This window comes from Mustela putorius, unplaced genomic scaffold, assembly GCF_011764305.1.
Source record: "Mustela putorius furo isolate JIRA1106 unplaced genomic scaffold, ASM1176430v1.1 tig00003834_pilon_pilon_pilon, whole genome shotgun sequence".
Lineage (NCBI taxonomy): Eukaryota > Metazoa > Chordata > Mammalia > Carnivora > Mustelidae > Mustela > Mustela putorius.
Window position 1 is genome coordinate 108680609 of NW_025421987.1, and position 14990 is coordinate 108695598.

Here is a 14990-nt window from a genome sequence, read left to right on the forward strand (position 1 = left end):
GAACCCAGTCACAGAAGAACACATATTACATGATTTCATTCATATGAACTGCCCAGACAGACAAATCCAGAATATAAGTTAGTGGCTGCCAGGGGCTGGAAGAGGAGGAATGGGTAGTGACTGCCAAAGGGAACATTTTTTTTTTTTCCCCTTGCACTGAAGAAAACAGACAGTGGTTACCCAATCTGTGAATATAATAAAACCACTGAACTGGTGACTTTACATGTGTGAACTGTAGCTATGTGAATTATATCTCAATAAAGCTGTTAACCAGAGTGCCTGCGTGGCTCAGAGGTTTGAACCTCTGCCTTTGGCTCAGGTCATGGTCTTGGAGTCCTGGGATCGAGCCCCACATTGGGCTCTCTGCTCAGCGGGGAGCCAGCTTCCCCTTCTCTACCTGCCTCTCTGCCTACTTGTGATCTCTCTCTGTATATTAAATAAATAAAAAACTTAAAAAAAAAAAAAAAAAAAGCTGTTAACCAAAAAGGAAAAAAGTTTACACCTCCCAGTTCTAAAATACCTTCCTGCAAACCATTCAATGAAGGAGCTGGTACTTGTATTGTTCCTATACAAAAAATTTTAGTGTAAATATATTCACTTTGAGAAAATCTGTCCCTCATGTATTTCGATGGACAAAAAATTACTAAAGAGCTCAAAGTTAACTCCAGTATGTGTTTAAACAACTAAAACATTATATATATCATGTAATATTAGATATTACAACTTTGTAATAGCCAACTCTAGCTTTAAGAAAACTCTGTATTAAATACCAGTACTCATACTTTTATGGACCCTTTCTACAGAAATCCAAATGTAATCTCCCTCATCAACCCTTGTGATGACAAATTGTTAACTTTATTCCCAAAGTAAAATTGTTTCTGAGACTCTGACATTCTCAGTATCCCGATCTAGAGACAAGACAAGGGAAAAAACCTAAATCCAGATTGTTTTATTGAGGTAAGACTGACTCTGGAAGTGGTGGCTCAGGGGTTTGAGTCCTGAAACACTTCTCTGAGGTGCTAGCTTCCCCGGCTAGGCACAGACAATGAATGCTTCAGCGAGCACTACTTCTGCTGAAACTGAGTTAATGAAGGAGACTAACTACACCTGTGTCTGGATGGAATTCTACTCAGAAGTACTGTTTTAACAGGTTCACGGTCTACAAACAGGACTATGTTTCTGAAGATCATCCAGTCATCTTCAGATTCCAGACGAAAGACCTCCCTATAACATGGAGAAGCTGTTACACTCCGTGCCCATATGGACTTACTTGCCCAGGTGCTATGTCTGTACTAACAAAGATGTGGGGCGTTTAAGAACACAGATCACTACAGCTACTTCCACAGGCCACTCCTCACAGTGTCAAAGTCTAACCCAACTATCTTCTGTCAAAAGATAGAAGTGGGTGGCTCAGTGGGTTAAGCCTCTGCCTTCGGCTCAGGTCATGATATCAGGATCCTGGGATCAAGCCCCACATCGGGCTCCCCGCTCAGTGGAGAGCCTGCTTTCCCCCCTCTCTCTGCCTACTTGTGATCCCTCTCTCTGTCAAATAAATAAATATTAAACAAACAAACAAACAAACAAAAAACCTTACATATACTCTTGTTCTTTCTTCAAGGAAGGTATACGGTTTACCACCATAATCCAAACACTGTCTTAAGACTTCTCAATTCCAATAAAGGCTTCTCCATCTATAATTTTTCTCAAAGTAGTAATGCAGAGCAACAATTTCAAGTATATCGATCTTCCAACTTTCACATCAAATCACGTCCTTAGCCTCACCATCAGACTTTGGTAAACTTCATGAAATCAATATCAAAGTAACAGATCTTAAATAATTTCTTTCTGAGGACCTATTTTGTGCTCACCTTTGGACCTATTAGTTTGTCTGCTGTCATTTTAGCAAAAAGTTCCGCTGTTTGGGTTCGAACCTGTGGATGCGTTGAATTGCAGAACATATCTAGTAAGTAAATCAAAGCTCCTATGAAGGAAAAAAATAATTAGCATTTATACTATAAAGAATATGACTTCTGATCAGTTGAATTCATTTTTAACTTTATTTCAACTTAATGGAGTATGATTTTTTAAAATTTTTTAAGCCTTCTAAAGCATTCTCCTAGTTTATCAGACTGTACAGAAACAGTTCAAAGTAAGCTTATTTGGAGCATGACTGGATGAGAAAGCACTCTATACGTTACCTTTCGCCATTGCTTCTTTGATTATTTTTGTGCTTGATGTCAAAGCATAAAGAGTTTCTAAAACAAGCTGGCGACCTGTAGGATAGAAGATATTTCAAGGAATGCACCATCATCACATCAGCTGATATTTACTGGGCATCAGCTCTGGCCTGGCACTGGCCTAGGTGTTCTACAGAGTGTTATCATACTTATCTCTTCACAATAACCAGTGACAGGTATTATTATGGCCTTGTTAGAATGGGGAAGACAAGGCCCAGTTTAACCAGTCCATGGTGTCATGGCTAGTGAGTGGCACAGCTGGGTTTTACCGAGAGGTCTGACTCCAAGCTTCACACTCATAACTACTGTGCCATACTGTCTTCCTACTTCATTGATCATTAAACAGGCAAAATCTTTCCACTTCCTGGCACCACACGGAAGACACTGGTCAGGAATCCAACATTTTTATCTGGTGCTTTGGTCTTAGAGAAGTGAGTAGGAAGCAGCAATTGCAAGACACTGCTGCAATCTAAGACATGACAGTATCCTTCTAGACACAGCCTATATATCTCTCATCGCCTGCCATCAAAGTATATTTGGCTATTGGACTTTAACTCTTCCAGAGTCAAACAGCAATGACATACAGGGGACTAAAGGGGCAAGAGCTGGCAATAAGGGTGGAGGCTATCAAGCATTAAGCTGACAGTGAAGCAACAACAAAGGATGCTCCCTGGGCTGGGCTCTGCTCACATACAGAAGAACACACATTCAAAATCCTAAGAGAAGCGACAACACTTTAGTGAAAATGCACCACTGCTGAAACAGTTTCAGAGGAGAACAGTAAATCTTTGGAGGGGATACTAGGAAGGTTAAATATTTTATGTATTTAATATTCCTTAGCAACCAGCGGGAAGACAGGTGATTTAGTCTAACATATTAATGACAGCAGAGTAGGCTGAGCTGTCTAGATGTCAACTACTTCACCTGTAAGCTTAAAATACTGACTGGACTATAGTTCTCAAACTATGAATTTGCAACATTCTTTACTTCATAAGTCATTGTGATTTCGCATTGTTTAAAGCCTCACAAAGCCACTGAAAACCTATAAAGAAGAAAAACCAACTAAGGTTGTAGGTATGACACAAGCAATCTGCAAATGACTTTCAAAAGCTGTCATTTTAGAGAACTATTTCAAATGTTCTTTATTAAAGAAAACAACATCATTCAATGGAAATTCAACTCCATTCTAGTCACTGAAGCACTACTGTGTGCAAGGCACTAAGGCATAAAATGAAAGAGAAAGGCTCTCATTCTCAAGGAGGTAGATAGGTGTAAGCCAAGAGCAACGTGGCTTCCAAGGGGCTGGCAAACCCAAGTAAGTAATGTATTCTGACAGTCAGTGGTGAAGCTGGAATTATACTAGTTGCCTTTGAAAAGCAATCTCAAGGTTAATTCTGACACGAACACACACGACTGTGTTAGACAACTGCATAGTTAAAAAGAAGCCTGTATCAGTGCAGGCTGTATTCAAGAAATAAGACAGGTGTATTTTTAAAAACTGATCTCACTTTGGTGGTAATAATCTCTATCTGCATCAAATCCATAAAGGACAAAAAATGCAGAATTGAACTGTAAGTTGAAAACAAGGTAATTTTTATCTTATTTTTTTTTTTAAAGATTTTATTTATTTATTTGACAGAGAGAGATCACAAGTAGGCAGAGAGGCAGGCAGAGAGAGAGAGGAGGAAGCAGGCTCCCTGCTGAGCAGAGAGCCCGATGCGGGACTCGATCCCAGGACCCTGAGATCATGACCCGAGCCGAAGGCAGCGGCTTAACCCACTGAGCCACCCAGGCGCCCAAGGTAATTTTTATCTTAAAGCATTTTTTCCTATCATCTAAGAGCAATGAGGTTTCTTTATAAACCATGGGTCAATTCTCAATTACTCAGTGCATACCATACTCAGAAAACTAATAAACTGAAAAACCTAGGTTATTTTCCTTTGCTTTTGGACCTCTCTTACCTCTAACTTTCAACTTTTGAAATGATAAATACAAAATAGTTTTATTTACTGATGTAAAACATAATTAAGACAACTCAATATAACGAATACTACTTAAGAGATTCTAAAGTAAATATGGATATCATGTTTTGTCAGAGGTTTTCTATTTGCTATGTGACTGCTCCCTCTATAGGTTGGCCATGCTATGGTTTCCAAAATTCCCATTCATGAAATATACATACTTGATGGTAATGAATGCAGAAGAGCCAATAAATTGGACAAAACCATTGATTCAGCAATATTGTTCACACAATCTTGGTTAGATGTCACTATATTCACAACCTGAAAATTAAATCAACAAGATATTAAGAGTTTGGGAAATAATTTTGCTCCTAAATAAAATTAAGTCCAATTAGTCAGACCCAAAAAAGTCTGAAGCTTCCCAAAGTGTAAAAAAATGTTTGGAAGAGAAAATAACTTTTAACAGTTTAATTTTAAAAGATTGCTTTTATTACTTTGATCTTTTGTGAAATAATAAAAATAATTAAAAAACATTTATGCTCATGTATATGGTGTGTATATATATTAACTTCCTATTAATTTAGAGATAAGAATTAAATGTAATTATCTAAAAAATATTTTAGAAACAAGTCACAATCTCGAGGTTATAAAGATGCCTTCAATCCCATACTGCTCATGCTCCATACTATGTATTTCAATCACAGAACTGGGGTGGGGAGTGTTTAGGAAGATAATGATCCTCACTACTGGAACTTTCTTTTTGCTTTTAGAGGGAGACAGGAAATGTCTTCAGTACCCAGCACAAGAGATTTAGTTTATCTTTCTATCTGTTATAAAGGAACAGGCATGTTTTTCTTTCAAAGAAGATGACCTCTCAAGTCTAACTTTTATAGTATACATCTAGAAGATCAATGTCACTTGAAACACATGGTCAGCATCTCAAACCAACATGACAGATTTAATGATGTTCATTTAAAAAGTTATAAGGATATGGAGGAATTAAGTAGAGAAACACACTTTCCAATTAAAAGAACATGCTTGTTAATAAGCTTTTTAAATTATTTTATTATTATTTTATTAAAAGTAATTTTTATTATTTTATTAAAAATCTTTTCAACCAAAACGCAACATAAGAACATGTTATGCAACTAATTCATAAACTGCTCACAAACCTGTTGCTGCAGGGTTTAATTTGGTGTTCTTTACAATAAATCATGTATGTTATAATTAGCGGGATCATCTGAAAAATGATCTTGGGAGCCTACTCTGGATTGCCTAGACAATGAGACCCCTGTAGCCAGAGACTTCCTGCTTCTCCCAGAGGAAAAGGCTGCACCCAGTTTCCCATGGGACAAGTGCTTTCATTCTCCTAAAAAAGGGACTTCCAACTTTTCTTGGACCATTAAAGCTCAAAGATTCTGACCTTCTTAGATAGCTCCTGTAAACATCGTACAGCCCAGTTGTCTGTAACCCTCAGTGAAGAGGCTGCTTTTGTACTAATCTAATTTTGTACTAAAAAAGGACAGTAACTGAAGGGAAGGGGGTAAGTGAGTCCTCTGAACACAAATGTACAGTGCGTGGCCAGCAGTAGGCCCTGGTCTCTAGGGACACTGAGAGATCAGGGAAATCCTGCCCACTGTTCCTGTCATCTCTGGCTTCCAAGCTTCCCCAGTAAAGCCCATTCCTTAACACACATTGCATGACACTATATAATGCATCCCAAGTTCTGATGCATGGCAGACAATGACCACCCAGGGAACCACCCGGAACAACATCGTGAAACACTGTTCTTCAAAATGAGTATACTAATTTAAATTTTGAGAACACATTTACTTGGCTTAACAGACAAAATAAGAAAAAAAAGAAAAGAAAAGAAAATATATGCAAACTTCCATTCAACTTCAGATAGTGGTTCTCAAGGCCTAAAGCACATACTGTAGTGGTAGGAGAGACAGCATGCTTTAATACAAAATTCCTTTACCTCTAACGCCAACTGCTGCACTTGACCCGCTCCATGGACACGGAGAAGAGAAAATATTAACTTAAAGTGCCCAATGCATTCACTTTCAGAGCCTAAGGAATAAGAATAAGAGGTTTATCTTTTATTTCTAAGAGATGTTCTAAGTACCTTCAGAAAACTGATCTACACTGTTGTTTACTATTGATTCTAAGTCTCTGACAACACTTTCTCAACATCTGTGACATGGAATAAATGGAGTACCTTCTAAACAGCAGTAAATCTTAAGAGGCAAAAAGTAAGATAACATTTCTTAGGTTTGTTTTCATTTGCACCCATATCCCCAGCCTTCAAACTAAAACCAAACATCTCAAATCTCAAATACACAATGCAAATGCAATTTAAAAAATAAGTGTGTAAGATAATGATAATTCTACTCTTTACCTTTAGACATTAGACCTACCCCCTCAGCCTAATTACAGTTTGGCAGAGTGTGACATCATTTGCTTTTAATATAAACTGAATTAGAACTCTGTCAGTTGAGGACTACATTACAAACAACTGTATGGATATATAAAGGGCTCCTTGTGAAAATACATAAAACTGAATACTGTTTCCATTCCTACACACCTCAAACCCCAATCCCATATACTTACTATCATTATGTTAATTGAATAAAAATATTAAACATTAAGGTTCTGTGCAGTGTATTTTGCCTTTTACTATGTTAGTGGAATATATAGTATAATCTGTAGTTTTTTAAGACTTCAGAAGATAATTCACTAAGACTCCTCAATTTAAAGGAGTCTGAAAATGTTCTATAAATAGACTGCTTTTAAATTCATTTTCAAACCACTATACCACTGTAATATATGTGGAAAAAGCAAAAGAGTAATTGAGAGTTAATGATAAATGCTAACAAAAAGGATTTGGGGTCCTCAAGTTACTTAAACTGAATCTATATTGTTTTAGGTTCTATACACCATACTTGTTATCAAAGTTAGAATTAGAAGAAGCTTTCAAGTTTTCACTCATGTGTTGTCAGGCAAGAGTAGTAACATTTTTGGAAATATCCTCTTAAGGCTGTGTAAGAATGAAAACTCACTTTTTTAATTTCAATTTTTATACACCAAAACCTTCAAGTAGTTTCTCAAAAATATAAGAGCCTCTCTATACACAGCATTGTGTTAGATACCAGAAGAGACAGATCAGATCACCTAATAAATCAATTTAATTTAAGTACTTATAGGTCAACTTATGTCATCAATATGAAATTTTATATTATCAAGTTATTCTGTCTTTTCAACTCATCGAGACTAATTTTTCTCTTAGAGATATGAATTCTATACATGATGCCTTCATCTCCCCTCCTTCCACTCTACTGTTTATAGGTAAAAATATTATTAGCTTAATTCTTGTTACATTATATCAAGTAAAACATTATAACCAAGTATACTGTTTTCCTTAAGTTTCTCTGATAAAATCAAGAACTGGAATGTTTAGGGCTCTGCTATTATAAGGATCTTACTGATCAAGGGTATAGTCACACACCTGGATTATATTTTATGACATTTCTCAGAGCTTCCAAAGCCATTTCCACTCTTGGCAAGCGGTCTCCATGTTGCTCTGACTCCACTTTTGCAGCATGTGTGATAGCCATGAATGTGTGGAGGTACTGAGCCTGGGAGCCTATATAATCCAAAAGACTTGCAGCAAATGCTTTTGGGACCTAAGTCGAGTGGAGAAATATTTACAAACATGTGTGCCCTCAGAAATAACTATGAGACTCCACAGCAACACCCACTCCCTTCCTCCCAAAAATCTTCAGGGTATGGAACGATTAAATTATACATATACATGAACACTTATGGATTTGGGGGCGGAAGAAGTAAAACCCAGTTGCATTAGAAAGCATTTCTCAACTTTTTTTGTCCCAATACATTAGAGATCTGATATAGTCCCATTAGGACTTTAGTATGCCAATTCTGAATTAGTATATCTCTTCCTTTTACAAATCAAAGTAATTGATAGTACCATATGTAACTTCCACAATTTGGTTATATTTTTATATTTAAAAAAATAGAATATAAATTTGAAGGACAGTTTTCAAAGAACTTCACAAATCAATGAACTCACTCTGCCTTACAGCTATTTATACATACTTTTCTGTGATAAACCATAATATACATTATGTTTTAGTAGATTCCTTTTTCCCAAGTGCAAACTTGAAAACAAAGCCCCAGTGGGACACCTGGGTGGCTCAGTCGGTTAAGCATTGCCTTTGGTTTGGGTCATGATCCCAGGGTCCTGGGATCCAACCCCGTGTTGGGCTCTCTGCTCAGTGGGGAGCCTGACACTCTCCCTGCTTGTGCTCTCTCTCAAATAAATAAATTTTAAAACACAAAAAACAAAAAACAAACCAAAGCCTCACTTCTTCCCTTCTTATAGACCAACCAACCACCAAATCCTCCTTACCACTCCGTCCAAGGAAAAAACTACAACAAAAAATTCCTACATGACCACCAAGCACTTGAAGATAAAAAAGCTCCTCGTTTGCTTCTGAAAGTGATTAGGGATCATCAAAAGAAATGACATGGTTTGACCTCAATCATTTTCTAAAAAAATCTCTTTGCTTTCCACTGGTATCTTCTTATTTTCCTCTAATAATTGGCCAGAGAAGTACTTCTGTCTGGTGGTCTGATATTCTACATGATATAGTCAATGTGTAAATGACCTTGCACTTCCAGGAGAGACTAGTAAGTCAAAGGTATATGCACATGACACAGTTAGGTAGCATCATCCATAAAATATAAAACACAGTCGGGCAAGGAATACTTATTTTCATGAATCCACAAAATAAATTCTTCAACAAGCAAAATAAAGGTTTACAAATTACTAATGGTAACCACATCACATACCCAGGTGAGTGTAACACACTTGGCAAAGAACATGTATTATTTCAACTTATTTAGTGTGAATAAACTAGCAGCTTTCAATAAAAAAAGACTGAGGGTATCAGACAAAATGAGAAGTAGAGAGCTTACCTCTAGTTGGAAAGTAGGGACTTCATTATACACCCTAACAAAAATCTCCCCTACAATAAGTTCTTTGGCGTGATCACTATAGACAAATTCTGATCCATAAGTTTTGTCACAATCACCCTTTTTAAAAAAGAAAACAGACTGTTAGATGTAAATCAGAATCACCAGTGTCTGATTTATAAATCTAACCATAGTCAATTTAATAATTTAACAGATAAATAGCCTGGAAGTTCCATTTTTTTCTAGAGGGAAACTGTGGTGGGACACACATCAAAGCACTCAATGCAGTATTAATGCTTACAACTAATAATATTAACTCTTGAATAGGCATGAGTTATTTTTTAGTCCAAAGGTTAATATTATAACTCATTCTAAAATTTCAAAAGATCACAACGAGGTGTCTTAGAGCTAATGTTTATAAAGCTAGTATGACACTTGGTTCTTCTCACTCTACTCAGCAGACATCTGGCCTGGTCAGCTCTAGGGTGATGGAGCTAAGAAGTGAACACATCTGGACTGGCCTTTAAAAATTAATACACTGGTATGTGTTATGGTGAGTGCTGTGAAGTGTATAAACCTGGCGATTCACAGACCTATATCCCTGGGGCTAATAATACATTATATGTTAATTTAAAAAAAAATTAAAATAAAAAAATAGTAAAAAATAAGTGAAAAAAAGAGAAGTAATACACTGAATGGAAGTGCTAGAAAATAGAGTCTCTGAAGAAAAAAAGAAAGAAGACATGGTAATACAGAGGTTGCTACACTGGGAAGTGTATCCATTTAACAAAAAGGAAAAAGACAGAAAAGAGGAATGGCAGAAAAACAGCACCAATGTAGATTTAGGTGGAAATGAAATGATATGTAAAAGTATACAATAAACTGTAAAGTGTTAAACAAAGAGAAGATGCTATTATGTTTCTTCTGGCAAAAGAAGAGATGTATAAGAATGTGAGACCTGTTCTCTCCAGCTCCGCAATTCTCAAAACTTTGATCTGTAGAGTTCTATCATGAAATGAGTTTAAAAAAAAAATCTTGAATAATTCCGGACATAACATTGGTCTTTATTGTTTAATAAAATCTAAGCCCGTAAAGATAACTGTCTGCTAAACCATTAAGTCTCAACCATCCAGTGTATGGACTAAGCAGGCCTTATCTTTGGCCACAGGACTATCTTGGTTATTTTGTTGTTGTTTTTTGTTTTTCACAGCTTCAGAGATTCTCCACCAGAAGGTGGCAAGACAGGAGAAACGGTTTGATTCTGATACCAGAAAGCAACTTTGATGTACTGGCAAAAGAAGCCGAAGACAACAACTGCAACAGTGTTTTTGGAGTTGTTTACATGTAGCTGTTCATGTACATGTAAACGGGACATGTAAATGGGACATGTAAAGGTATGTTTAAAGACATTAAAAGATGTTTACATGTAAACGGGACAACAACAAACACAAATTCATGATTTAGTACAAGACTGCCGTTCTGGGCGCCTGGGTGGCTCAGTGGGTTAAGCCGCTGCCTTCGGCTCAGGTCATGATCTCAGGGTCCTGGGATCGAGTCCCACATCGGGCTCTCTGCTCAGCAGGGAGCCTGCTTCCTCCTCTCTCTCTGCCTGCCTCTCTGCCTGCCTCTCTGCCTACTTGTGATCTCTCTCTGTCAAATAAATAAATAAAATCTTTAAAAAAAAAAAAAAAAAAAAAAAAAAAAAAAAAAAAAAAAAAAAGACTGCCGTTCTTACATGGGCCACCCATTAGGTGGCAAAAACCTGTAGGCCTAACACCAAATGGAGAAACAGTATGTTTCTGTCTTGTCAATACTGAATTATGTTTCCAGAGAATATTTTTTGAGACCAAGTAACCCCAGAAGTTTATGAAACAATAACATACCTTTTTAATCATGTTTTCTTGTTGGGATTCAAGAAACTCAAGTAGTTCTGCTCTTGTACAATTATTCCATATCAAATAAGGACTCTCGGTGTTGCTGTTGAGCATCTTCAGAATCTAGGACACAGAATATTACTATTTTTTAACAGAAAAAAAATAGTGCAAGTTAGCATTTACTGAAACTGCTGATGACATGCCAAGCCCTGTAGTAAGTGCCTTAAGTATAATGGGCCTCAATAGTTCTAACAAGTTTGTTGATATTATCCATTTTGCAGCTGAGAAAAATCAAAGCTAAGAGCAATCTAATGATTTGTCCCAAGTCACACAACCAGCCGTTAAGTGGAGGAAAACTGGGATTCTGTGTGACTTCACATCCTTAACATTTGCTCTGCTACAGTGAAAAATATGAGAGAGAGTTTGTGCTGAAACATTTAATAAACTCTTAGTAAACATAGGCTTAGAAAGAATCATTCTATACTACCTTTATATAAACATATCTGAAAACAAAATCTAAATCTTTCTGAAGCATGCTGCTATGAAGGTTAGCAAAATTTATGGGCAGAGTCACTTTCGATTTTCTTGGCCAAACCCAAGGCTGCATTAAGCAATTCTGAAAGCATAGCTTCTGCTTAGCCATCCACAGCGCTTTCCCTTTGTCTATCTGGTCCTCTGCAATTAAAAGTGAATAGACATCTAACTCTTCAAATGTTTTAATACAAATTTCTGTACATTTTACATTTACAAAGCTCTATGCTAGCAGGAAGTCACTGGGTTAATACCTTTGTCTTAGACAAAACCATCTAACTTGTTTTAAAAATGTTAACTATTAGTTAACTAAAATGACTAAAGAATACATTCTTAGAAAGGACCCCTGGATGGCTCAGTTGGTTAAGTGTCTGCCTTCGGCTCTGGTCATGATCCCAGAGTCTTGGGATCAAGCCACACATCAGGCTCCTTGCTCAGCAGGGAGCCTGCTTCTTCCTCTGCCTCTCCCTACAACTCCCCCTGCTTGTGTTCTTGCTCTCTGACAAATAAATAAAATCTTAAAAAAAAAAAAAAAAGTCTTAGAAGAATTGTAAAACTTTGAGAATTGTTTAAAATAAGCATTCTGAAAAATCCAAATGGTGTTCAGACCAAGATTCTGAAATGCTTCCCCCCCACCCCCCGTAGTTTATCAACAACCTGCCAGTATTTCTGGAAAGAATGTCTCCCCAGTAAAATACATCATGTTGCTGAACACAAAACTCAGAAAACGTACGAAGATTAAGAGTGGCATCTAAAGCTCTTCACCTCTTGCCCAGGGGACACTGAAAAGCAATGGCCTACACCAAAAAAAGAGTCAGACTGAATTAAAAACAAATATTTAAAAATTCTAAGAGTACTTTATATCTGGGACACTGAGGACTTCTTCCCTTACAAAAGGACTGCATAATCATAAGAGAAAACATAAAAATAGTCTAGAATTCTTTCATTCAAGGGTAACTACAGTTACCATATTAGTACAGATCCATCCATCCACTTTTTTAATACCAAAAATGGGATTTTTAGCCTTTTCACTTAAAATACTTTAAACATCTTTTAATGTCTTTAAACATACCTTTACAATTTAGGGCTTCATAGTATTCAAATGAATGGATTTTTATAGTTTAATTCTTCAGTGCCACATTCTTAGATTGTTTCTCAATGATCCTCACAGAAGAGGCCAAAGAGGTTGGTAGAGCTGTCAAAGTCACGCTTGATTTTTGTCATGAATGCATGTATGTGTGTTAGCTTTTAGGATTTCAACTCTGTGTCTAAGTTAGAGACTAAGAAACAGCCAAAAATGGGGGTGCCTGGGTGGCTCAGTCGGTTAAGCGTCTATCTTCAGCTCAAGTCATGACTGGGGTCCCTGCATCAAGCTCTGTGCTCAATGGGGTGTCCGCTTCTCCCTACCCGGTACTCATGCTCTGTCTCTCTTGTCTCTCCCTATTTATTCTCTTGAATAAATAAATAAAAATCTAAGGTGGAAAAAAAAAAAAAAAAGAAAGGAAGAAAAGAAACAGCCATAAATAGACTCAAGAGTCTCCTAACTCCCACTTCTCTGCCCATTGTGAAATACCATTTCCAAGCTTGTTCTCTTTTCCTGTCCCCTTGTGACACAAAGCTGCTAAGAATTATGGTAGGCTCCAGAGCCTAAAAACAAAGTTAATTTTCCCCTGCAGAAAGAGTAGGCTTGCAGACCTGATATTATCAGGATCAATCCACAATAAACTGAATTTCTTGGATGAAAGAACAAACATGATCATTCTCAATTTTTAGGTTTCCTAGAGCAATCAACATTGTTGTGTTATTCTACTATTTAAATGATCTTGGAACAGTCATCAAAACCCAGGCTATTCTGAAGCAACATACCTCTGTAGCACTAACCACAGCAAGTTTTCTAGCAACATAGGGTGTCAGCATGCCAGCTAAACTTTTTCTTATGGTTGGATTTTCTGGGGTCGCCTGTTCTTCAGGCAGATATCCTCCAAGGCGACTTAGGGCACGGACACTTAGTTTAGCAAGGCTGTTGGCTACTTCCTGTTATAAAAAAAAATTAAGACATTGAAGTAGATCTGTTATATTACATAAGTAACATGGTACCTTTATGGAATCAAAACCATAAGGAAAAAAACAAAACAAAACTATTTGGGACACATTTAAGGAGCAAAAGCAAGTCCCCAACACTGATATAAGAGCTTATGCATTAGAGCTTACTCTTTCATTTACACAAAAGGAAATCAGAATCTGTATACTCATTTATAGTCAATACAGTATCTTGTAGATAACTGGAAGAAGCACATTTGGGGGTAGGGTGGGGAGTAGGGGATAGGCAGGCAGACTTGCCTGTTAGAGAAACACATAAACGACAGGAATAATGAATGACAATGACTAAACAAGGAGAGACAGGAAAAAACATTCAAGAAAATCAGTTAAGTACTAAAGTATCTATGGGTGGCTAGCCCCAACAGCCCAATATTACTGTTATATTTCCCTGTGTTACACAACCATAATTTTGCAATCATAAAGGTCATTCTAAGTAATCAAGAAAAGACTGTTACATTCTGTATATGCTACTGCAAATTCCCACCATCGTATCCTTCTAGCACAAGTGGTTAAGATAAAAAGTTCTGGGGCTTAAAGAGCAATAAGCTTAAGTTATCTAGAAAACAGTTTATGACTGGGGCTCTGAATAGATGGAACTCTGCTTTGCATTAATTCGGCATTAACCTATGGTATGGGTTCAAATTCAAGATTAGAGCAGTGTGAAAGTTACCTGTTGGTTTGTTTCCTCGCTTTTCTGAATGCCACTCTCTTCTAGTGTGTAGTCATAATTAAACAGATAACCAAGCAGATGCCACAAAATCCCAGCCTGAAATAGGTGTGTCTGAAGCCAGAAATCCACAGCAAAAGAACTGACACATTCTACTCCAAGAGCAGCAACCCGCGGAATACTCTGTGAGAATAATAATAATAAAATTAGCAGCGCCTGGGTGGCTCAGTTGCTAAGCATCTGCATTCGGCTTAGGTTATGATCCCAGGGTCCCGCATCAGGCTCCTTGCTCTGTGGGAGGCCTGCTTCTCCTTCTCCCATTCCCCCTGCTTGTGTTCCCTCTCTCGCTGTCTCTCTCTGTCAAATAAATAAAATCTTTAAAACAAAGAAAGAAAGAATAATGAAATTACAGGGTTTAAAAAACTCCCAAGAGAAACTGGCTGTGAATTTATGTCAAGGTAGCTATCTTACTGTGCAAGATGTTTACCTCCTATTCTATTTTCAATTCCAACTTAAATCTGAATCCAATATCCTTTAAAGCCTAAAATTAAAAGTGATCCTGTGACAAGACACAGAATTATCTTTGAAGCTAGTGTTTAAAGTCTTGGGAACTCAGTTTTTT

The 14990-nt window shown here is 37.1% G+C and overlaps 1 protein-coding gene across 2 annotated transcripts in view; it reads right to left on the bottom strand.

The window, feature by feature from the left end:
* The window catches only part of DNAJC13 (DnaJ heat shock protein family (Hsp40) member C13), a 124810-nt gene that overhangs the window by 16835 nt on the left and 92985 nt on the right, over positions 1-14990 (bottom strand). For both annotated transcript variants that reach the window (XM_004762502.3, XM_004762501.3), the window contains 9 exons: positions 14372-14551; positions 13468-13635; positions 11080-11193; positions 9200-9316; positions 7707-7884; positions 6180-6271; positions 4420-4519; positions 2199-2273; positions 1869-1981 (listed from right to left, as the gene is read on the bottom strand). In XM_004762502.3, coding sequence (XP_004762559.1) covers positions 1869-1981; positions 2199-2273; positions 4420-4519; positions 6180-6271; positions 7707-7884; positions 9200-9316; positions 11080-11193; positions 13468-13635; positions 14372-14551 — 1137 coding nt within the window. The remainder of the gene's footprint in view (positions 1-1868; positions 1982-2198; positions 2274-4419; positions 4520-6179; positions 6272-7706; positions 7885-9199; positions 9317-11079; positions 11194-13467; positions 13636-14371; positions 14552-14990) is intronic.